The following is a 21,066-nucleotide window of genomic DNA, read 5'->3' as shown; positions in this document are numbered from 1 at the left end:
AATTTGGACAACAGACAGAAAATGACTTCGAACGGAATTCTACAATGTTTTGTAAGGCCACTAATCATTCCCCAGCGAGTGTATTGCAAACAACACCAAAAAAGCGACACTGTCGTATATGTCCTAGTGGCGATGCCGTACAGCGGTTGCTGTTGTAGCTTCACTTCCGCCTACGATTTGTGTTACCAAACGCAGTTCATTTTCTGTTTCACCCCGAATTAAAAGTGAAATATTAATGATGCAATGAGTACATCCGATCACTGCTTGTACTGGAGTAAAACGCGAGTCGTTAAATCCAAATAAAGTCGTCTCTGTGAACATCGAAGCTTCTTGACCTAGCTTAGTTTAGCTTTCCAGCCGCTAACAAGGTGACAGCTTTGTTATACACATGCAACTGGGCAGAGGTCGCAATCGTAAAGTGTTCTAAATATCGTGTGAAAATGTGTGCAAAAAGTGCGCAAGAATATTACGTGGAGGAACATTTTGGAACAAAAGAGGAGAGCGATCGACAACGACTTGTAACGGTCGTCACGAAGCTTCACGATGACAAAGCAGGTTTGTTCATTTCCTAATACTTGACACATTGTATGTTTTTCCGCTGAATGGAATCGTTAATATAAAATGGCACTGCGCTTTTTAGTCCTGTCGTAGTTTTGGTGTCTATACGCCTGTCTTTGAAACTACGTTTACACCCATTTGTATCCACGACAGCACTTTCAAATTCAACATGCACCTCTCAAACACGTGAGGGGGGGGGGGGGGGGGGGGGACTATAAATAGCTAACATTCATCCCACCACTGATGGCTCCAATCCATTTCCCTACTGCTTTTTAGCTAAAGTACTAAGAGTGCATATGTAACCCATCTTCTTGTGCCGTGCAGACAATCTTGATTCCAAGCATCAGGAGTCACAACAGTCCTATGTGAAAGAGGAAGAGCTGGAGAATGATATCACCCAGTTTCCATTTCCTGGTGTCATTATAAAGAGAGAAGATGATGTCGAGCAAGGTAAGCGGTCACGGCTTCATCCCAGTTCGTGATCAACATCACAAAATGAAACTCAAACCACGAGTATTTGCCTTCTTGTGTTCTGCAGACATCGGTGGAGATGTTTGTCCTGAGCAGCAGATGAAAGCGGAAGAGCAGGAGACTAATGTAACAGAGTTTCCATTGACTAGTGTCATCGTGAAGATTGAAGATGACCAAGAAGAAAGTCATGGAGATCACCATGGAGGATCACAAATAGATGGACTCTTACCTCCACTATCAGACTCGCCTGACACAGACAATGAAGACTCTCCAGTTGACACGGACACATACTGGAAATGCTCGCAGTGTGGAAAAGCATCGAGTTCAAAGTGGGGCTTGAAAATACACATGAGAACACACACGGGGGAGAAACCTTTTCCCTGCACAATTTGTGGTAAACGATTCACGCAGAAGGGACATTTACGAGCACACACAAGAACGCACACCGGGGAGAAACCTTTTCCTTGCACAGTCTGTGGTCTTGTATTGAGTCAAAAAGTTAATTTGACTAATCACATGAGAATACACACTGGCGAGAAGCCTTTTGCGTGCTCAACTTGTGGTAAAAGATTCTCTGTAAAAGGCCATTTAAAAATCCATACAAGAACACACACTGGAGAGAAACCTTTTGTCTGCTTAGTTTGTGGTCAGACATTCTCTCTAAAGGGACATTTAAGAACACACACAAGAACACACACGGGGGAGAAGCCCTATCCTTGCTCAGTATGTGGTAAACGATTCTCTATCAAGGGACATTTAGTGGCACACACCAGAACGCACACTGGGGAGAGACCCTTTTCCTGCTCGGTGTGTGGTCTTAGATTAACTCAAAAGATTAGTTTAACTAATCACATGACAATACATACTGGAGAGAAACCTTATGAGTGCACATTTTGCGGTAAGAAATTCTCCATAAAGGGACAGTTGATGACACACACAAGAATACACACTGGTGAGAAACCTTTTGTCTGCTCTGTCTGCGCCGTAAGTTTCAGTGATCGTTCAGGATTAGTTAAACACATGAGAACACACACGGGGGAGAAACTGTACTCATGCACGTTTTGCAGTAAAAGTTTCTCTCAAAGATGCACTTTGACAATACACACAAGAACACACACTGGTGAAAAGCCGTACAGTTGCGACACGTGTGAAAAAAGATTTCCCCGTAAGGATCAGGTGAAAAAACATAAGTGTGTTGGTGAAAAGAAAAGTAATCAATGAAATGCAATAATAATAATTGACTCATTGTGGTAAAAGTGTAAATGTGAAAACAAGTCGATAGTGTTCAATATCTATCATAGAGGCCTAAATTCTTTGAAGATAAATTGTCATTGCTTTCTTTGGTGGAATTATGAATCCTACATCATCATTTGTAATTAAATGTCTAAGATGCTTCACATCAGCGCTGACTCAGAAATTATTATTCAATAACATTAACTCAAGAAAATGTACGCTGACGTTTTAATTTGATTCAGTTACGAAAGTAATACTGGTGTCTTGTAGTAATGGATGCTGATTGAATTTTTGTGTTCAAAGCCACGACCAGAAATGATTGCGTTGTTTAAATATTAACTTTAATATTAACTACATTTTTGTTGGAATTTTCTTGTCTGTCTTCCAAATATAATATGCAACAGTTGCAGTAGAAAGGTTTGACCTTCCATATGACATTCTCCCAATCGTCAGGACTCTTAGTAAGTGGAATTAGCTGACATTTTTCTGGCTCGAAAACCTTCCAGGGAGTTTTTGATCTATTTAAATCCAGTCATAATTTGTTCATGTCAAACCAGATTTTAATTCAACTATAATAAATCATTTAATCAAATCAAGATGCTTGATTAAGTCGACGCGTGAGTTGTTGATGTGGAATCCGGACAGCAACTTCCGTTTTGGTCGTCACTCCGCCCCCTCCCGGAAGGGTTTCGAAATTGTAGTTTCAAAATAAAATCTGAGGAGCGCCGTCATACGCCCTGTCGCAGATAGGAAAGAAGAAGAAGAAGAAGAACCAAACTAGCTTCTCGAAATATTTCTTTCTGGGCTAGATCTTGACCCACTGAAGCATCAATACTGCACGTCATTTCTTTCATGGAATAAAAGGCTATTATGCAAAGCTTAATGTCCGGGTAAACTCGTCTCGGTGCACGTTTCTCAATCTTGCTTCGCTTGGCGTAGCTAGCTTGGTTTAGCTCGCTAGCCGCTAACAAAGAGCCACGTTTCTTAGCAGCTCGCGAAGCAAAGCGCTAGACTGAGTGGAAAGTATTGTGATTATCGCGTGAAAATGTGCACACGACGTGTGAAAGAAGAAGAGTGCGAGAAGGAATTTGCTGAAGACAATGAGCGACAAGGTGAACGTCAACTGGACGCTGATTTCAAAAGGCCTCAAAATGCGTTGCACCCAACAGGTTCGGTCCATTTTTACATTCGTTTGGTTGATAATTGCGTTGCATTTAAAAATATTCTACTTTTTCACGGTGTTGTTATACTAATATGTTGTGTTTTTAAAAAGGGTCTTTCCCCCAAAATATTTTAGAACATGCCAACTCCACACATGAATGCTGCAGCCTAGATTCGAACCCACAGCCTCTGAACGGCGAGGCGTGTGTTGGTGTGTTCAAGAGCAGTGTGTTAAGACTTGTTAAAACTGACACCAGACAATGTGTGTTTGTCTTATGCCCTACAGATGACGTTCAAGAGGAAGAGTCTAAGCACCCCCATATTAAAGAAGAAGCGCAGGAGGCGGATATTGGCCAGTTGCCATCGACCTCTGTTCCTTTCGTGAGGAATGATGATGAAGACAAAGGTCAACATGAGGAAAACAGCCGTGCACAGTCTCCAAGCAACAGCTCAATGAACCACATGACAGCTGAAGGTGACGGAGATCACTGCAGAAGATCGCAAGCAGACAAACTTTTGCCACCACTATCAGATTGTGACGACATAACATCGCACTCTTCTGACACTGATGACGACGATGAACACGCAAAAGGTGAAAGGACCTGTCACACTAAGGAGAAACACTGGAAATGCTCCCAATGTGACAAAACGTTTGTTTTCAAGTCAGTTTTAAAGAGTCACATGATGAGTCACACCGGAGAGAAACCATTTGTCTGCACAGTTTGCGGTAAAAGATTCTCTCGTAGACAAAATATGACAACACACAAGCGAGTTCATACTGGAGAGAAACCTTTTGTCTGCTCAGTTTGTGGTAAAAGCTTCTCTCGTAGACAATCTATGACAACGCACACAAGAACACATACTGGGGAGAAACCTTTTTCCTGCTCAGTTTGTGGCAAAAAGTTCACTGAAAAGAGGCATTTGAAAACACACACAAGAACACACACCGGAGAGAAACCTTTTGAATGCACAATTTGTGGTAAAAGCTATTTTGTAAAGAAAAGTCTAATCAACCACTCAATAACACACACTGGGGAGAAACCTTTTGAATGTCCAGTATGCAAGAAAAGATTCACTCAGAAGGGCTATTTAAAGTTGCACAAAAGAACACACAGTGGAGAAAAACCTTTCGCCTGCTCAGATTGTGGTAAAAGATTCTATCTTGGGAGGGATTTAAGAAAACACACAAGAACCCACACTGGAGAAAAGCCCTTTGACTGTTCTTCTTGTGGAAAACGATTCTCTGAAAAGGGAAATTTGCAGTTACACACGAGAACCCACACTGGCGAAAAACCTTTTGACTGCTCAGTTTGCGGCAAAAGATTCTCTGAAAGGGGAAATTTAGTTTTACACACAAGAGCTCACACCGGAGAGAAACCTATTGTCTGCTCAGTTTGTGGTAAACGATTCACTCATAAGGGCCATTTAAGAAGACACCTAAGAACTCACACTGGAGATAAACCTTTTGACTGCTCAGTTTGCAGCAAGAGATTTTCTGATAAGGGAAACTTAAGAAGACACACAAGAACCCACACTGGAGACAAACCATGTGCCTGATCATTTGGCTGAAAAAGATTCACTGACAATGGAGATTATCCACAAGAACTTAAAATCAAGGGAACACATTCGGTTGCAGTGTGTGTGATAATAAAATATTGCCTTCACCAGTGAAGTTTTAAAGAAATACAGGAGGAAACTGACTATTAGTGGTTAAGACAGAAAAGTGTATTTGAGATCCTGAATAAAGTACAAAGCATTTAAAGTGATAGCGTTCAGTGTCTTTCTGTTTTCTATTTCTGTGTTTTATTGTCTGGTGAAAGGCACAGAAAAAAAATCTGTTGTTTTGAAAGCCACAGTCCTGCATCATCTACAACTGCAGTGACATGGTAGTCCACCAAGAGATGAATTCGATGGTCTGATGAGATCAAAAATCAAGTCCAAGGCACCATGTATGTAGTCAACCAGGTCAAAACTATTCCTATAGTGGGAATCATTGTGCTACTGCAGCAGCTACATGCCATGAGGACGTTCTTTAGCGGCCACAACTTTGAAATTCACTAAAACTATCAGACACTAGTTAGCATTAGTAGCAATCACCTTGCCATTTGTTCACAAATTTTGATCACTTTCTCAACATTCCAAGACAGAATTTAGTTGAAGCAAATATCCACGATAACTTACCAAATAGGAAGGAGCACCGCCAACCGGTTGTCCTCCATGCAGTCTGTTTAAAATGTGCCTCCGGTTTTTTGAAAAGGACTATTTCCTCTTGGAATTGAGAAGAAAATGGAACCCGTTTCCACTCCGACTCGTACAAGGTAAGTTAATATACTTTGAAACGATTCAAAAACTACGACAACATCACAATACTAATAATAATTTAAAAAATCTTCCCAGCCCCACGTGTATCGTTTTTGCTTCAATGATGCGCGCGCAGCTTGATCAAGTAGGATGGAATGGAGTCTACATTCATTTATGACTATTTCAAAACTGGTTATCACGATTAACTAATTGTCAATCCAAATTGTTTCTACTACGGGGGAGAAGAGTAAATACAAATTCGTTTAACCGATCAATTCAATAAAGCAGGTGGATCAAAATGACCCAGTTTGAAATCGGCGTTCCTACCCGGAGCATAAAAAGCGGTGCACTCGGCTCCGGATGTAAACAACCAGATGTAAACAAACACCGTTTGCGTGTACGCCATGCGACAAGATACGTCATTAAGATGCGTTCTTCTGTTTACAAGTTCGCTCCTCCGATGGGACGTCCCATCGAGGAGACCAAAACATTGACAAAGGTGCGATGCGAGAGGATGGACTGTCAATCTTCGTCTCCTGTATGACCTTCCCACGACAACGATTCACCCCTAATTAAAAGTTTATTTAATAAAACAAGACAATCCAAGTCGATGTAAAATAGCTGAAAGAATTTGCAGATAGTGTCAACATATCGACACACGTGAGCAGTGCAATATAAACTAAAGTCACCGCACAGCTAAATATTTATAAAACATAATACACTGTAGTTACATACTTTATATAATACATATTACATGCATAGCATGGTGAGAAGAGAACAATGGTGGGATATTGCCAACAAATGTTTCATGGATAATGACCAGTGAATTTGTTTGCTTGAGTGAAATTAGAGCCAATTAGGCAGGGGCTAAAGCTCTCAGTGGTACATTTCTAAAGCTTACCACAAAGGCAATGACATCAGCCCACAAGACAAAATCTTCATTGACTGCTGCTCGCCTCACCAGCACATTTGTGCTTCTTCACATTATCTTTACGAGAGAACTTTTTATCACACACATGGCAACTGAATGGCTTTTCACCAGTGTGTGCTCTGGCGTGTCTTCCTAAATGTCCCTTCTGAGCAAATCTTTTACCGCAAACGGAGCACGGAAACTGTTTCTCCCCAGTGTGTATTCTTGTGTGCCTGATGGAATCTGCCTTCAGAGCAAATCTTTGGCCACAAACTGAGCAGGCAAAAGGTTTATCTTCCACGTGCGTTGCCGTGTGTTGAATTAAATGTTCCTTTACAGAGAATCGTTCACCACAAACTGAGCAGACAAAACATTTCTCTCCAGTGTGTATTTTTGTATGGTTAATTAAACTTGCTTTTACAGAGAATCTCTGACCACACACTGGGCAGGCAAAAGGTTTCTCTCCAGTGTGAGTTCTTGTGTGTGTTCTTAAATGTCCCTTTTCAGAGAACCTTTTACCACAAACGGGGCAAGAGAAAGGTTTTTCCCCTGTGTGTATTCTTTTGTGCCTTATTAAACTGACGCTGAAAGAGAATCTTTGGCAGCAAACAAGGCAGACAAAAGGTTTCTCTCCAGTGTGTGTTCTTGTGTGCCTCATTAGATCTGTCTTCATATGGAATCTTCTGGCACAAACTGAGCAGGTAAAATGTTTCTCTCCATTGTGTAGTCTCATGTGTACTTTTAAAGTATATTTTGAAATATAGGTTTTCCCACACTCAGAACACATGTTGTCAGTATGACATGTCATATCACCTGTAGAGTGTTTCTTGTCATCATCATCAGTGTGAAGAGAGTGTGACATGATGTCACCACTATCTGATGCTGGGGCTAAGAGGCTGTCTGATTGTGATCCTCCACAGCGGTCCCCATCACCTTCATCATCTTCACGCTTGACAATGACAGTTAATGGAAAGTTGGTGATATCAGCCTCTTGCTCTTCCTCTTTAATGAGCGAGGGCCCTGACTCCTCTTCTGTTTTAATTTGGGTAGTCCAAGGCCCATCTTCCTCTTTAATGTTGGGTGTCTTTGGCTCCTCTTCCTCCATTTCCTCTTTAACATGGGGACGCTCCGGCACCTGCCTCTCAGGACGAAGATGTTCTTCAATGAAGTCTGCAGATGCGCATAATAACAGATTGTTATAGGGGTTGTGTCACAGAGGGCATCTGGCCTAAATGGAAAAGTAAAAAGGTCAGAAAAGAGCATTGTGTCATTCTTGATCTAAACCAGGTAAATCGGCAGCTAGCTAGCCCACCAACAGTATTCATTTCAGTCATTTGCAAACAAGTTTCTGATACTGGTGTATAAAAATAGCAGAATGAATACTGATGTCAAACAGAAACAGTACCACTTCACAAAATGAATCTATCAGCAGATTGTGCTAACTCCTAGAAAAATGTCATTTTCAGTAAGGGGGAAAGGGTCATGAATGACTTCAAAGCAGAACCTTGGTAACTGGGAGAGTATGGGCCTAATATGAACCATAATTTCATAATGAATTGCTTGGTTAACTTCAAAACTGCACGAATGGAGCTATAATAAAAGTAAAAAGTGAACAAAGCCGCTCTGTGCAACGTACCTGGAGATGTCTTCAAAACAACGTCCTGTGGTTGCAGCTCGTCGTCCTCTTTTGCTCGAGAAAGTTCTCCCGCTGACATTCTTGTACACATTTTCACACAATAACCACATCAATTCACGCTTGATCTTAAAGCGATGTGTCAAACGCGTATTTTTGTTAGCGCCTGGCAAGCTAACTACGATAGCTAGCTCGAGAAGCTGCAACGTGCACCGAGTATACAAATATAATTCCTGATAGGAAGACTTGTTACTCTATTGTTACTTTATTAATATACTGCGTCGAAGATTAATCGTGTTCAGAATGAGCCTGGGAGAGTCATTTTATAAGGTGACTCAATATGTGTACGGATCTACGTCAAAACTTGTTTTACGGAACTTCCACGTGAACTAACAGCAGTAGTTCTGGGCCGCGGCACGTCTTGCGTCACTTCCGCTTCTTCTGTCGCTCTACTTCCGTGTACATCCAGGGCGACCAAATCCGCTTCACTAAATAATTCTGAATTAGCACTCAATGTACTGAAGCCTCGACATAGTACGTCTGCTTACCTGGAGGAAAATAATCATGATTCAATCTTCGTGTACAAAAAGCCCATTCTCAGTGCGCGTAAAGCTTCCCTGGCTAGTTTAGCTTTACTTGCTAGCCCATAACGAAAGGGTCGCGCTTATCATTAACAATTAGCTAAGCAGAGCTCAAGTGTGACTGTTTTGTTATTATTTAGGAACATGTGCGCAAAAATGGTGAAAGAAGAGTACGAGGAGGGCTTTTGTGGAATAAAAGAGGGTAACGAGCGTCAGCGACTGGACGCTGTCTTCAAGAAGCCTCACGATGCTTTACACGGTTTGTTCCCTTCGTATCCTAAATGAATTACTCATCTTTATAACATAACTGTTTCTGAATTATTATCAATCTGGGTTGTGTTGGAGGCCTACATTGTCTTCAGCTGCAGTACTTGAAAAAATTTAACCTATAATGTATTTATGTCAAGAACTGTGAATTGGATGTACGACATTTAGTGGTTTATTTGACTCCGTGTTTTGCAGACGTCACTGAAGATCTTCAACCAGATCTGCAGGAGCCAGATATCTTTTCCATTAAAGAGGAGGGGCCCTCCCACGTCAAACGGGAAGAAGGGCCAGAGTCACTTCTTATTAAAGAAGAAGGGCTGGAGTTACATATCACAGAGTTTCCATTGACAGCCATTGTTAAGTGTGAAGAAGATGATCAGAATGATGATGATGAGGATGAAAGAGAAGACTGTCAAGGACCCCAAGAAGATGGCCTCTTGGCTCCACTATCAGAGAGTGATATGTCACACACTCCTGACACTGATGATGGTGATGACGTAGAACACGCTAAAGGTGATGTCTCATGTCACCTTGATAACAAATCCATAAAATGTCGTCAGTGTGACAAAACCTTTTTCAACAAGTCACAGTTGAAAAGACACACGATAACTCACAATCTAGAGAAGCCTTTTGCCTGCTCAGCTTGTGCCAAAACATTTGCTCATAAGGGACATTTGAACATACACATGCGGATGCACACTAAGGAGAAACCTTTTTCCTGCTCACTTTGTGGCCTGAAAGTAACTCATAAGAGTAGCTTAACAAATCACATGAGAATTCACACTGGAGAGAAACCCTTTGTCTGCTCAGTCTGCAACTTAAGTTTCGGAAGACGTTCATATTTGATAAAACACACACGAATACACACTGGGGAGAAACCATTTTCCTGTGTAGTTTGTGACAAACGATTCTGTATAAAGGCAGATTTAAAAACGCACACAAGAACACACACTGGTGAAAAACCTTTTGCCTGTTCAGTTTGTGGCAAAGCTTTTTCTTTGAAGGGAAGTTTAAGAATACACACAAGAACACACACTGGGGAGAAGCCATTTGTCTGCTCAGTTTGTGGTAAAAGTTTCACTGTGAAAACATGTTTAATAAGGCACACAAGAACACACGATGGTGAGAAACCTTTTGCCTGTTCAGTTTGTGGTAAAAGATTCCATGTGAAGACATGCTTGATAAGGCACACTAGAACACACACTGGAGAGAAACCTTTTGCTTGCACAGTCTGCGATTTAACGTTCATCGATCGCACAGGATTAGTTCGACACACAAGAACACACACTGGGGAGAAACTGTTTGCTTGCTCAGTTTGTGGTAAAGGTTTCACGCAAAGATGCATATTAGAGAAACACACCAGAATACACACTGGTGAAAAACCATTCAGTTGCAGTCTGTGTGATAAAAGATTCTCTCGTAAGGACCGAGTTAAGAGACACAAGTGTGCTGGTGAGAAAACTAGTGGGAAGTGAAACATTAACTTTGAAGCCAGTTGGCAAAGTGCACATGTGGCCCTAAATAAAATACTAATTTTGAAGTCCAGTTTGTTTCTATGGTTTTGCCATGGCTGCGGCCGGATCTGTGCGAAAGAGAGTGGGAGGAGCCCTTTATAGGCATTCAGGTGGTAACATGATGCGTTGGCCACGTCAGGCGAGAAAGAATACGCATGACATCACCGTTTCAGTATCCCTTGATAGTCTGAACTAAAAGTCCAGCACCCTCTAGTGGCCAGAAGAAACCTTTTCATACAGTAGTGATTACACAAGAGTAGAAAATGAACAAACCTGCCCTTTGCAACACAATATACATATAATGTAGTTTTAAATATGATTTACAAAATATACTTCATTTGCAAAATGTACAGTCTGAATAGGAACGCACTAAACAAAAAGAATTAAGGGTGTATTCAGACCAGAAAAGTCCTTTAGTCTGCTTGTTTTTTTTTTTTTCGTTTGGTGCGGATCCTATTCAGACTTTACATTTTGCAAGTGAGGTATATTTTGTAAACACATCCACGCATGTGATGATCTGTGCTCCCATAGCTCAAAAACAATTTTAACATGTCATATTAAGATAGCAGCAAAGAAGTCTCCAACTCAATTCAGCAATTCAGATTAGGATTTACAGTCACACTCTGCATCAGACTAATTAAATCACTTTAAGGTCTTTTTACATAATGGCATTGATGCCAGTCACATACTGTACATACATCTCATTTGTATGCTTGGAATGCATCTATAAAATACAGAAGATTTTTGCTGACCCTGTCTGGGAACTAGTTAAAAGAAATTTGATAAATGCTATAATATGAATAAATTATACAATCAAATCATGACATGTGTTTTACTGCTTCAATATGTTTTCATACATGCAGTCTGTTTTAAAATGTTAATAACATTATGTGTATTTTGTAAAATCCATTGCAATAAATGATGCATTGTCATTTGAGAACTGACATGCAAAGGCAGAAATGTGCGTGCAGTCAAGTGGCGCTTTCTCGCTTTCCAAACATATCTTCTGGCTGCACCTCTGGGAATCCACCTGCGCATGTGAAACAGGAACCAGAAAAACATGTGTGCTCATGATACTTTAACAGTCAAACAAGCTACGTGCAAGTGCCACAGAATTGCCCCAATTTTATTTTTTTCTATTGTTTCATTTAAAGCTCAATAAAGGACAACCTGAATATGTTACTCTACATAGTTGAAAAGCGTCCTGCTTGTGCAATTTCCCCTCGATGCCACGGGTGTCAAACTCGAGGCCCGGGGGCCAGATATGGCCCTCCACATCATTTTATGTGGCCCTCAAAGACAAATTGTCCGCCGACTTTACGTGCCAATACCAAAATTACAAATTGTCTTCACTTTTAAAAAATAGAGAAGTTCCTCGCAATTTTTATCCCATTCATCTTTTTAAAATATTTGAACAGTTTTTACTAGTCTTGAATTGCTTACATAGTAGGCCATTGGGCAATTCCAAAATATTACGCACATTCAACTGAAGATAGATTGACCATCTCCACCAAGAACTCACACAACCAGGTCTATCTAAACATAGACGGACTGAAGGCTGAGGACACGGCCGTCCGTGTGTTACTGTGCCAAAACGCCAGTGACCACAAAAACCTGATCAATCAAATGGCAACCTATTTACAAGCAGAAAGAAGATTCTCCTCATTCAGTAAAGGCAGCTAATTATGCAACAATTATCAAATTGACCACATCCAAAACGACACATCAACCCGGGCAATTTACCGCTCAAAAGATTTTATAGCTGTACTTTCGGGTGACCACCTGCTCATGTGAAACAGGAACCATAAAAGCATCTTACGCTCAAAATGATGCAGAAGAACACTTCACCCTCGCCCCAAGTGTGCATGTACTGTGCTTCTATGATCAAATGAAAGTCTCCAAAATGAAAAAACCAAAACATTTGGTAGATGAGCAACATAATTACTTTTATTTTTAATATACATTTAAATTTTATATCATTTTCTATGTTAATTTTATTTGAATATAGAAGTATTTTATATAAATTTATTTTATGTATTACATTTTATTATAATAAATTTGGTGGATGAACAACATAATTACTTTTATTTTTAGTATAAATTTAATATAATTTTTTATGTTCATTTTATTTTCATTTATAATTATTTAAATAGTTTTTGTAATTATGCTGGTGTCAAAAGTCCATTTTGAAGCATGCGGTCGGTCACACCCGCCGTCTTGAAAAATGGTGCCAGTATGCAAAGTGAACGCCCCAGCCAGCACCGTCCTATAAAAGTTACACTCAGGCCCTCGCAGAGGAGACGTTCCCATCAGGAAACCTTCACCTCCAACCATGTTCAGTGTAGTTGTGCTGCTGCTGGCCGCTGTTTCCAGTAAGTGGCACTGAGGCGCACACATGACCTTTGACTCCTCATGTTTGACATTTAACATGCGCTCCTCCACAGGTGCCAAGTGTGAACAGTTGACCCAGCCGGCCGATTTGACTCTGCGGTCTGGTGAGGAAATGAACATCGCCTGTCAGGTGTCTTACAGTTTGAGCAGGCACCACACTGCTTGGGTCAGGCAGCCTGCTGGGAAAGGACTGGAATGGATCGGGTCCAGAAGGGATGGAGGGGATTATTATCGCAAGGAGTCCCTGAAAAACAAGTTCGGTATTGAACTAAACCCCTTCAGCCAAACAGCAACCCTAAACGGAAAGAATATGCAGCCCGAAGACTCGGCTGTGTATTATTGCGCCAGATACGCACAACAATACAAACCATCGGCGCACTTGAACAAAAATAAAAAAGGAGGAGGATCCCTCTCACAATCGTACATGAAGCATGCAACTGATGACTCTAGTGTTGTTGTCTCGTGGCACCCTCTGAAACTGTAAGCAACACCACACCAGCACCTGCAGAACTTGGATCCCAGGGCAATCAGCTTTCCTCTTTCATCACACATTCCCGAAACATCTAGATCAGTGTCTCGTGAGGGCCCTTAAAAGAATTAAAAATAAACCCCTGCTATGATAATGATGAAAACATTCGTGATCATTTTGGTGAGAAATCATGAACAGTATACGACATTCTTGATCCCATAATAAAAGGTCATTTGAGCTCATTTGTTATTTCAGACTTGTCAATCAAAAGCATCCCGCCATATCCTTCTATGCAAGACACATTTCTCACCAGTGCGCTATAAAACCCGCCGCCGTGCCCTCGGACAAAGGCAGAACACCTCAGTGATTCCAACCATGATGGCCGACCGAGTGCTGAAGTACTTAATGGTTGCCCTTTTGGCTACGACGGCCGCGAAAGGCTGGAGCATAGAGTAGTTCGAACCGGTGGTGAAAAGACCCGGAGAATCCCACACATTGACCTGCAAAACATCTGGTTTAGATTTTTCTAGCTATGGATGAGCTGAATCAAATAAGAGCCTAGGAAAGGCTTGGAATGGATTGCTTTCATGGTAGGCCATTGGGCAATTCCAAAATATTACGCACATTCACCTGAAGGTAGATTGACCATCTCCACCGAGAACTCACACAACCAGGTCTATCTGAGCATAGACGGACTGAAGGCTGAGGACACGGCCGTCCGTGTGTTACTGTGCAAAAATGCCAGTGATGACAAAAACCTGATCAATCAAATGGTATCCCATTTACAAACAGAAAGAAGATTCTCCTCATTCAGTAATGGCAGCTAATTATGGAACAAGTATCAAATGGATCACATCTAAAACGTCATATCAAATTTGAGCGGTCATTTTACCGCTCAAAAGATTTTTTTAGCTGTACTTTTGGGTGACCACCTGCTCATGTGAAAGAGGAACCATAAAAGCATCTTTCGCTCAAAATGAGGCAGAAGAACACTTCACCCTCGCCCCAAGTGTGCATGTACTGCGCTTCTATGATCAAATGAAAGTCTCCAAAATGAAAAAAGCAAAACATTTGGTAGATGAACAATGCAATTACTTTTATTTTTAATATATATTTAAATTTCATATCATTTTTTATGTTCATTTTATTTGAATTTCTGATTATTTTATATACATTTATTTTATATATTGTACTTTATTTTAATAAATTTGTTAGATGAACAACATAATTACTTAGATTTTTAATATAAATTCTATATAATTTTTTTATGTTCTTTTTATTTAAATTCATAATTATTTGATTTTTTTTTGTACTTATGCTTGTGTCAAAAGTCACGTTTTGAAGCATGCGGTCGGTCACACCCGCCATTTTGAAAAATGGTGCCAGTATGCAAAGTGAACGCCCCAGCCAGCACCGTCCTATAAAAGTTACACTCAGGCCCTCGCAGAGGAGACGTTCCCATCAGGAAACCTTCACCTCCAACCATGTTCAGTGTAGTTGTGCTGCTGCTGGCCGCTGTTTCCAGTAAGTGGCACTGAGGCGCTTACATGACCTTTGACTCCTCATGTTTGACATTTAACGTGCGCTCCTCCACAGGTGCCAAGTGTGAACAGTTGACCCAGCCGGCCGATTTGACTCTGCGGTCTGGTGAGGAGATGAACATCGCCTGTCACGTGTCTTATAGTTTGAGCACCTTCTACACTCATTGGATCAGGCAGCCTGCTGGGAAAGGACTGGAATGGATTGGGACCAGAAGGGAACGAAATGGGAATTATTATCGCAAGGAGTCCCTGCAAAACAAGTTCAGCATTGAACTAAACCCCTCCAGCCAAACAGCAACCCTAAACGGAAAGAATATGCAGCCCGAAGACTCGGCTGTGTATTATTGCGCCAGATACGCACAACAATACAAACCATCGGCGCACTTGAACAAAAATAAAAAAGGAGGAGGATCCCTCTCACAATCGTACATGAAGCATGCAACTGATGACTCTAGTGTTGTTGTCTCGTGGCACCCTCTGAAACTGTAAGCAACACCACACCAGCACCTGCAGAACTTGGATCCCAGGGCAATCAGCTTTCCTCTTTCATCACACATTCCCGAAACATCTAGATCAGTGTCTCGTGAGGGCCCTTAAAGGAATTAAAAATAAACCCCTGCTATGATAATGATGAACACATTAGCGATCTCTTTGGTGAGAAATCATGAACAGTATACGACATTCTTGATCCCATAATAAAAGGTCATTTGAGCTCATATGCTATTTCAGACTTGTCAATCAAAAGCATCCCGCCGTTTCCTTCTATGCAAAACACATTTGTCACCAGTGCGCTATACAACCCGCTGGACAAAGGCAGAACACCTCAGAAATTCCAACCAAGATGGCTGACCCAGTGGTGAAGTACTTGATGGTTGCCCTTTTGGCTACGACGGCCGCAGAAGGCTGGAGCATAAAGCAGTCCGAACCCGTGGTGAAAAGACCTGGAAAACACCACACATTGACCTGCAAAACATCTGGTTTAGATTTTTCTAGCTATGGATGGGGCTGGATAAAAAAAGGAGCCTAGGAAAGGCTTGGAATGGATTGCTTTCATGGTAGGCCATTGGGCAATTCCAAAATATTACACACATTCACCTGAACGTAGATTGACCATCTCCACCGAGAACTCACACTACCAGGTCTAGCTAAACATAGACGGACTGAAGGCTGAGGACACGGCCGTCCGTGTGTTACTGTGCCAAAATGCCAGTGATGACAAAAACCTGATCAATCAAATGGTAACCTATTTACAAACAGAAAGAAGATTCTCCTCATTCACTAATGGCAGTTAATTATGGAACAATTATCAAATTGACCACATCCAAAACGACACATCAACCCGGGCTATTTACCGCTCAAAAAATTTTTTTAGCTGTACTTTTGGGTGACCACCTGCTCATGTGAAAGAGGAACCATAAAAGCATCTTTCGCTCAAAATGAGGCAGAAGAACACTTCACCCTCGCCCCAAGTGTGCATGTACTGCGCTTCTATGATCAAATGAAAGTCTCCAAAATGAAAAAAGCAAAACATTTGGTAGATGAGCAACATAATTACTTTTATTTTTAATATACATTTAAATTTTATATCATTTTTTATGTTAATTTTATTTGAATATAGAAGTATTTTATATAAATTTATTTTATGTATTACATTTTATTATAATAAATTTGACAGATGAACAACATAATTACATAGATTTTTAATATGCATTTTATATAATTATTTTATGTTCATTTTATTTTCATTTATAATTATTTGAATATTTTTTGTAATTATGCTTGTGTCAAAAGTCCATTTTGAAGCATGTGGTCGGTCACACCCGCCGTCTTGAAAAATGGTGCCAGTATGCAAAGTGAACGCCCCAGCCAGCGCCGTCCTATAAAACATGCACTCAGGCCCTCGCAGAGGAGACGTTCCCATCAGGAAACCTTCACCTCCAACCATGTTCAGTGTAGTTGTGCTGCTGCTGGCCGCTGTTTCCAGTAAGTGGCACTGAGGCGCTTACATGACCTTTGACTCCTCATGTTTGACATTTAACGTGCGCTCCTCCACAGGTGCCAAGTGTGAACAGTTGACCCAGCCGGCCGATTTGACTCTGCGGTCTGGTGAGGAGATGAACATCGCCTGTCAGGTGTCTTATAGTTTGAGCATCTTCTACACTGGTTGGGTTAGGCAGCCTGCTGGGAAAGGACTGGAATGGATCGGGTCCAGAATTGATGGAGGGGGTTATTATCGCAAGGAGTCCCTGCAAAACAAGTTCAGCATTGAACTAAACCCCTCCAGCCAAACAGCAACCCTAAACGGAAAGAATATGCAGCCCGAAGACTCGGCTGTGTATTATTGCGCCAGAGACCCACAACAACACAAACCGTGGGCGCACTTGAACAAAAATTAAAAAGGAGGAGGATCCCTCTCACAATCGTACATGAAGCATGCAACTGATGACTCAAGTGTTGTTGTCTCGTGGCACTCTCGGAAACTGTAAGCAACACCACACCAGCACTTGCAGAATTTGGATCCCATGGCAATCAAGTGAGGAGCTTTCCTCTTTCATCACACGGTCCCGAAACATCTAAATCAGTGTATCGTGAAGGCCCTTAAAAAAATTAAAAATAAACCCCTGCTATGATAATGATGAACACATTAGCGATCTCTTTGGTGAGAAATCATGAACAGTATACGACATTCTTGATCCCATAATAAAAGGTCATTTGAGCTCATATGCTATTTCAGACTTGTCAATCAAAAGCATCCCGCCGTTTCCTTCTATGCAAAACACATTTGTCACCAGTGCGCTATACAACCCGCTGGACAAAGGCAGAACACCTCAGAAATTCCAACCAAGATGGCTGACCCAGTGGTGAAGTACTTGATGGTTGCCCTTTTGGCTACGACGGCCGCAGAAGGCTGGAGCATAGAGCAGTCCGAACCTGTGGTGAAAAGACCCGGAGAATCCCACACAACATCTGGTTTAGATTTTTCTAGCTATGGATGGGGATGGATAAAAAAAGGAGCCTAGGAAAGGCTTGGCATGGATTGCTTACATAGTAGGCCATCGGACAATTCCAAAATATTACGCACATTCACCTGAAGGTAGATTGACCATCTCCACCGAGAACTCACACAACCAGGTCTATCTGAGCATAGACGGACTGAAGGCTGAGGACACGGCCGTCCGTGTGTTACTGTGCAAAAATGCCAGTGATGACAAAAACCTGATCAATCAAATGGTATCCCATTTACAAACAGAAAGAAGATTCTCCTCATTCAGTAATGGCAGCTAATTATGGAACAAGTATCAAATTGATCACATCTAAAACGTCATATCAAATTTGAGCGGTCATTTTACCGCTCAAAAGATTTTTTAGCTGTACTTTCGGGTGACCACCTGCTCATGTGAAAGAGGAACCATAAAAGCATCTTTCGCTCAAAATGAGGCAGAAGAACACTTCACCCTCGCCCCAAGTGTGCATGTACTGTGCTTCTATGATCAAATGAAAGTCTCCAAAATGAAAAAAGCAAAACATTTGGTCGATGAACAATGCAATTACTTTTATTTTTAATATATATTTAAATTTCATATCATTTTTTATGTTAATTTTATTTGAATTTATGATTATTTTATATACATTTATTTTATATATTGTACTTTATTGTAATAAATTTGTTAGATGAACAACATAATTACTTAGATTTTTAATATAAATTCTATATAATTTTTTTATGTTCATTTTATTTAAATTCATAATTATTTGATTTTTTTTTGTACTCATGCTTGTGTCAAAAGTCACGTTTTGAAGCATGCGGTCGGTCACACCCGCCATTTTGAAAAATGGTGCCAGTATGCAAAGTGAACGCCCCAGCCAGCACCGTCCTATAAAAGTTACACTCAGGCCCTCGCAGAGGAGACGTTCCCATCAGGAAACCTTCACCTCCAACCATGTTCAGTGTAGTTGTGCTGCTGCTGGCCGCTGTTTCCAGTAAGTGGCACTGAGGCGCTTACATGACCTTTGACTCCTCATGTTTGACATTTAACGTGCGCTCCTCCACAGGTGCCAAGTGTGAACAGTTGACCCAGTCGGCCGATTTGACTCTGCGGTCTGGTGAGGAGATGAACATCGCCTGTCAGGTGTCTTATAGTTTTAGCAGCTACTACACGACTTGGGTCAGGCAGCCTGCTGGGAAAGGACTGGAATGGATCGGGTCATTATCTGCTTATTTTTATTATCGCAAAGAGTCCCTGAAAAACAAGTTCAGTATTGAATTAAACCACTCCAGCCAAACAGTAACCCTAAACGGAAAGAATATGCAGCCCGAAGACTCGGCTGTGTATTATTGCGCCAGAGACCCACAACAACACAAACCGTGGGCGCACTTGAACAAAAATAAAAAAGGAGGAGGATCCCTCTCACAATCGTACATGAAGCATGCAACTGATGACTCTAGTGTTGTTGTCTAGTGGCACCCTCTGAAACTGTAAGCAACGCCACACCAGCACCTGCATAATTTGGATCACAGGGCAACCAAGAGAGGAGCTTTCCTCTTTCATCACACATTCGCAAAACATCTAGATCAGTGTCTCGTGAGGGCCCTTAAAAAAATTAAAAATAAACTCCTGCTATGATAATGATGAAAACATTGGTGATCATTTTGGTGAGAAATCATTAACATTGGGCAATTCCAAAATATTACGCACGTTCACCTGAAGGTAGATTGACCATCTCCACCGAGAACTCACACAACCAGGTCTATCTAAGCATAGACGGACTGAAGGCTGAGGACACGGCCGTCCGTGTGTTACTGTGCCAAAACGCCAGTGACCACAAAAACCTGATCAATCAAATGCTAACCTATTTACAAACAGAAAGAAGATTCTCCTCATTCACTAATGGCAGCTAATTATGGAAGGAGTATAAAATTGATCACATCTAAAACGTCATATCAAATTTGAGCGGGCATTTTACCACTCAAAAGATTTTTTAGCTGTACTTTCGGGTGACCACCTGCTCATGTGAAACAGGAACCATAAAAGCATCTTTCGCTCAAAATGAGGCAGAAGAGCACTTCACCCCTGCCCCAAGTGTGCATGTATTGCGCTTCTATGAACATTTGGTAGATGAACAATGCAATTACTTTTATTTTTAATATACATTTAAATTTTATATCATTTTTTTATGTTAATTTTATTTGAATATAGAAGTATTTTATATAAATTTATTTTATGTATTACATTTTCTTATAATAAATTTGACAGATGAACAACATAATTACATAGATTTTTAATATGCATTTTATATAATTATTTTATGTTCATTTTATTTTCATTTATAATTATTTGAATATTTTTTGTAATTATGCTTGTGTCAAAAGTCCATTTTGAAGCATGTGGTCGGTCACACCCGCCGTCTTGAAAAATGGTGCCAGTATGCAAAGTGAACGCCCCAGCCAGCGCCGTCCTATAAAACATGCACTCAGGCCCTCGCAGAGGAGACGTTCCCATCAGGAAACCTTCACCTCCAACCATGTTCAGTGTAGTTGTGCTGCTGCTGGCCGCTCTTTCCAGTAAGTGGCACTGAGGCGCTCACATGACCTTTGACTCCTCATGTTTGACATTTAACATGCGCTCCTCCACAGGTGCCAAGTGTGAACAGTTGACCCAGTCGGCCGATTTGACTCTGCGGTCTGGTGAGGAGATGAACATCGCCTGTCAGGTGTCTTATAGTTTGAGCAGCTCCTACACTGATTGGATCAGGCAGCCTGCTGGGAAAGGACTGGAATGGATTGGGGCCAGAAGGGAACAAAATGGGCATTATTATCGCAAGGAGTCCCTGAAAAACAAGTTCAGTATTGAACTGAACCCCTCCAGCCAAACAGCAACCCTAAACGGAAAGAATATGCAGCCCGAAGACTCGGCTGTGTATTATTGCGGCAAAGGACCACAACAACACAAACCGTGGGCGCACTCGAACAAATATAAAAAAGGAGGAGGATCCCTCTCACAATCGTACATGAAGCATGCAACTGATGACTCAAGT

The 21,066-nt window shown here is 41.2% G+C and overlaps 4 protein-coding genes and 1 gene segment (V, D, J or C); 4 read left to right on the top strand and 1 right to left on the bottom strand.

Annotated features, from left to right (window-relative positions):
- Positions 1–4: 4 nt before the first annotated feature.
- LOC148401003 (uncharacterized) lies at positions 5–2,431 on the top strand. Its single transcript, XM_088371776.1, has 3 exons — positions 5–555; positions 883–1,008; positions 1,097–2,431. The coding sequence occupies exons 1-3, from the start codon at positions 441–443 to the stop codon at positions 2,248–2,250; spliced, it is 1,395 nt and encodes a 464-aa protein (XP_088227902.1). The 5' UTR covers positions 5–440; the 3' UTR covers positions 2,251–2,431.
- A 536-nt stretch (positions 2,432–2,967) lies between these two features.
- LOC148401002 (uncharacterized) lies at positions 2,968–5,185 on the top strand. The gene is made up of 2 exons (XM_088371774.1): positions 2,968–3,431; positions 3,710–5,185. Exons 1-2 carry the CDS (start codon positions 3,308–3,310, stop codon positions 4,978–4,980), a joined length of 1,395 nt encoding a protein of 464 aa, XP_088227900.1. The 5' UTR covers positions 2,968–3,307; the 3' UTR covers positions 4,981–5,185.
- A 1,100-nt stretch (positions 5,186–6,285) lies between these two features.
- Positions 6,286–8,716, bottom strand: LOC148401001 (uncharacterized). 2 transcript variants are annotated; one of them, XM_088371783.1, is made up of 2 exons: positions 8,271–8,716; positions 6,286–7,804 (listed from the first exon to the last, which is right to left on the bottom strand). In XM_088371783.1, exons 1-2 carry the CDS (start codon positions 8,359–8,361, stop codon positions 6,663–6,665), a joined length of 1,233 nt encoding a protein of 410 aa, XP_088227909.1. In that variant the 5' UTR covers positions 8,362–8,716; the 3' UTR covers positions 6,286–6,662. The 2 variants fall into 2 exon arrangements, with proteins under 2 accessions (XP_088227909.1, XP_088227910.1); XM_088371784.1 differs by having other exon boundaries at positions 6,286–7,862; positions 8,271–8,715.
- Positions 8,659–10,655, top strand: LOC148401000 (uncharacterized). The gene is made up of 2 exons (XM_088371775.1): positions 8,659–9,107; positions 9,311–10,655. Exons 1-2 carry the CDS (start codon positions 8,993–8,995, stop codon positions 10,588–10,590), a joined length of 1,395 nt encoding a protein of 464 aa, XP_088227901.1. The 5' UTR covers positions 8,659–8,992; the 3' UTR covers positions 10,591–10,655.
- Positions 10,656–16,958: 6,303 nt separating this feature from the next.
- LOC148400999 (Ig heavy chain V region 5A-like) lies at positions 16,959–17,488 on the top strand. The segment is given in 2 exon segments: positions 16,959–17,013; positions 17,086–17,488. Coding segments are annotated over 2 exon segments (381 nt in total).
- Positions 17,489–21,066: the final 3,578 nt, after the last annotated feature.

Source organism: Syngnathus floridae, chromosome 3 (assembly GCF_059516105.1).
Source record: "Syngnathus floridae isolate MCC-2025c chromosome 3, RoL_Sflo_1.0, whole genome shotgun sequence".
NCBI classification, from domain to species: Eukaryota; Metazoa; Chordata; class Actinopteri; order Syngnathiformes; family Syngnathidae; genus Syngnathus; species Syngnathus floridae.
Note: the sequence above shows the minus strand (reverse complement) of the source record. Positions and strands in the feature narration are given on the sequence as shown.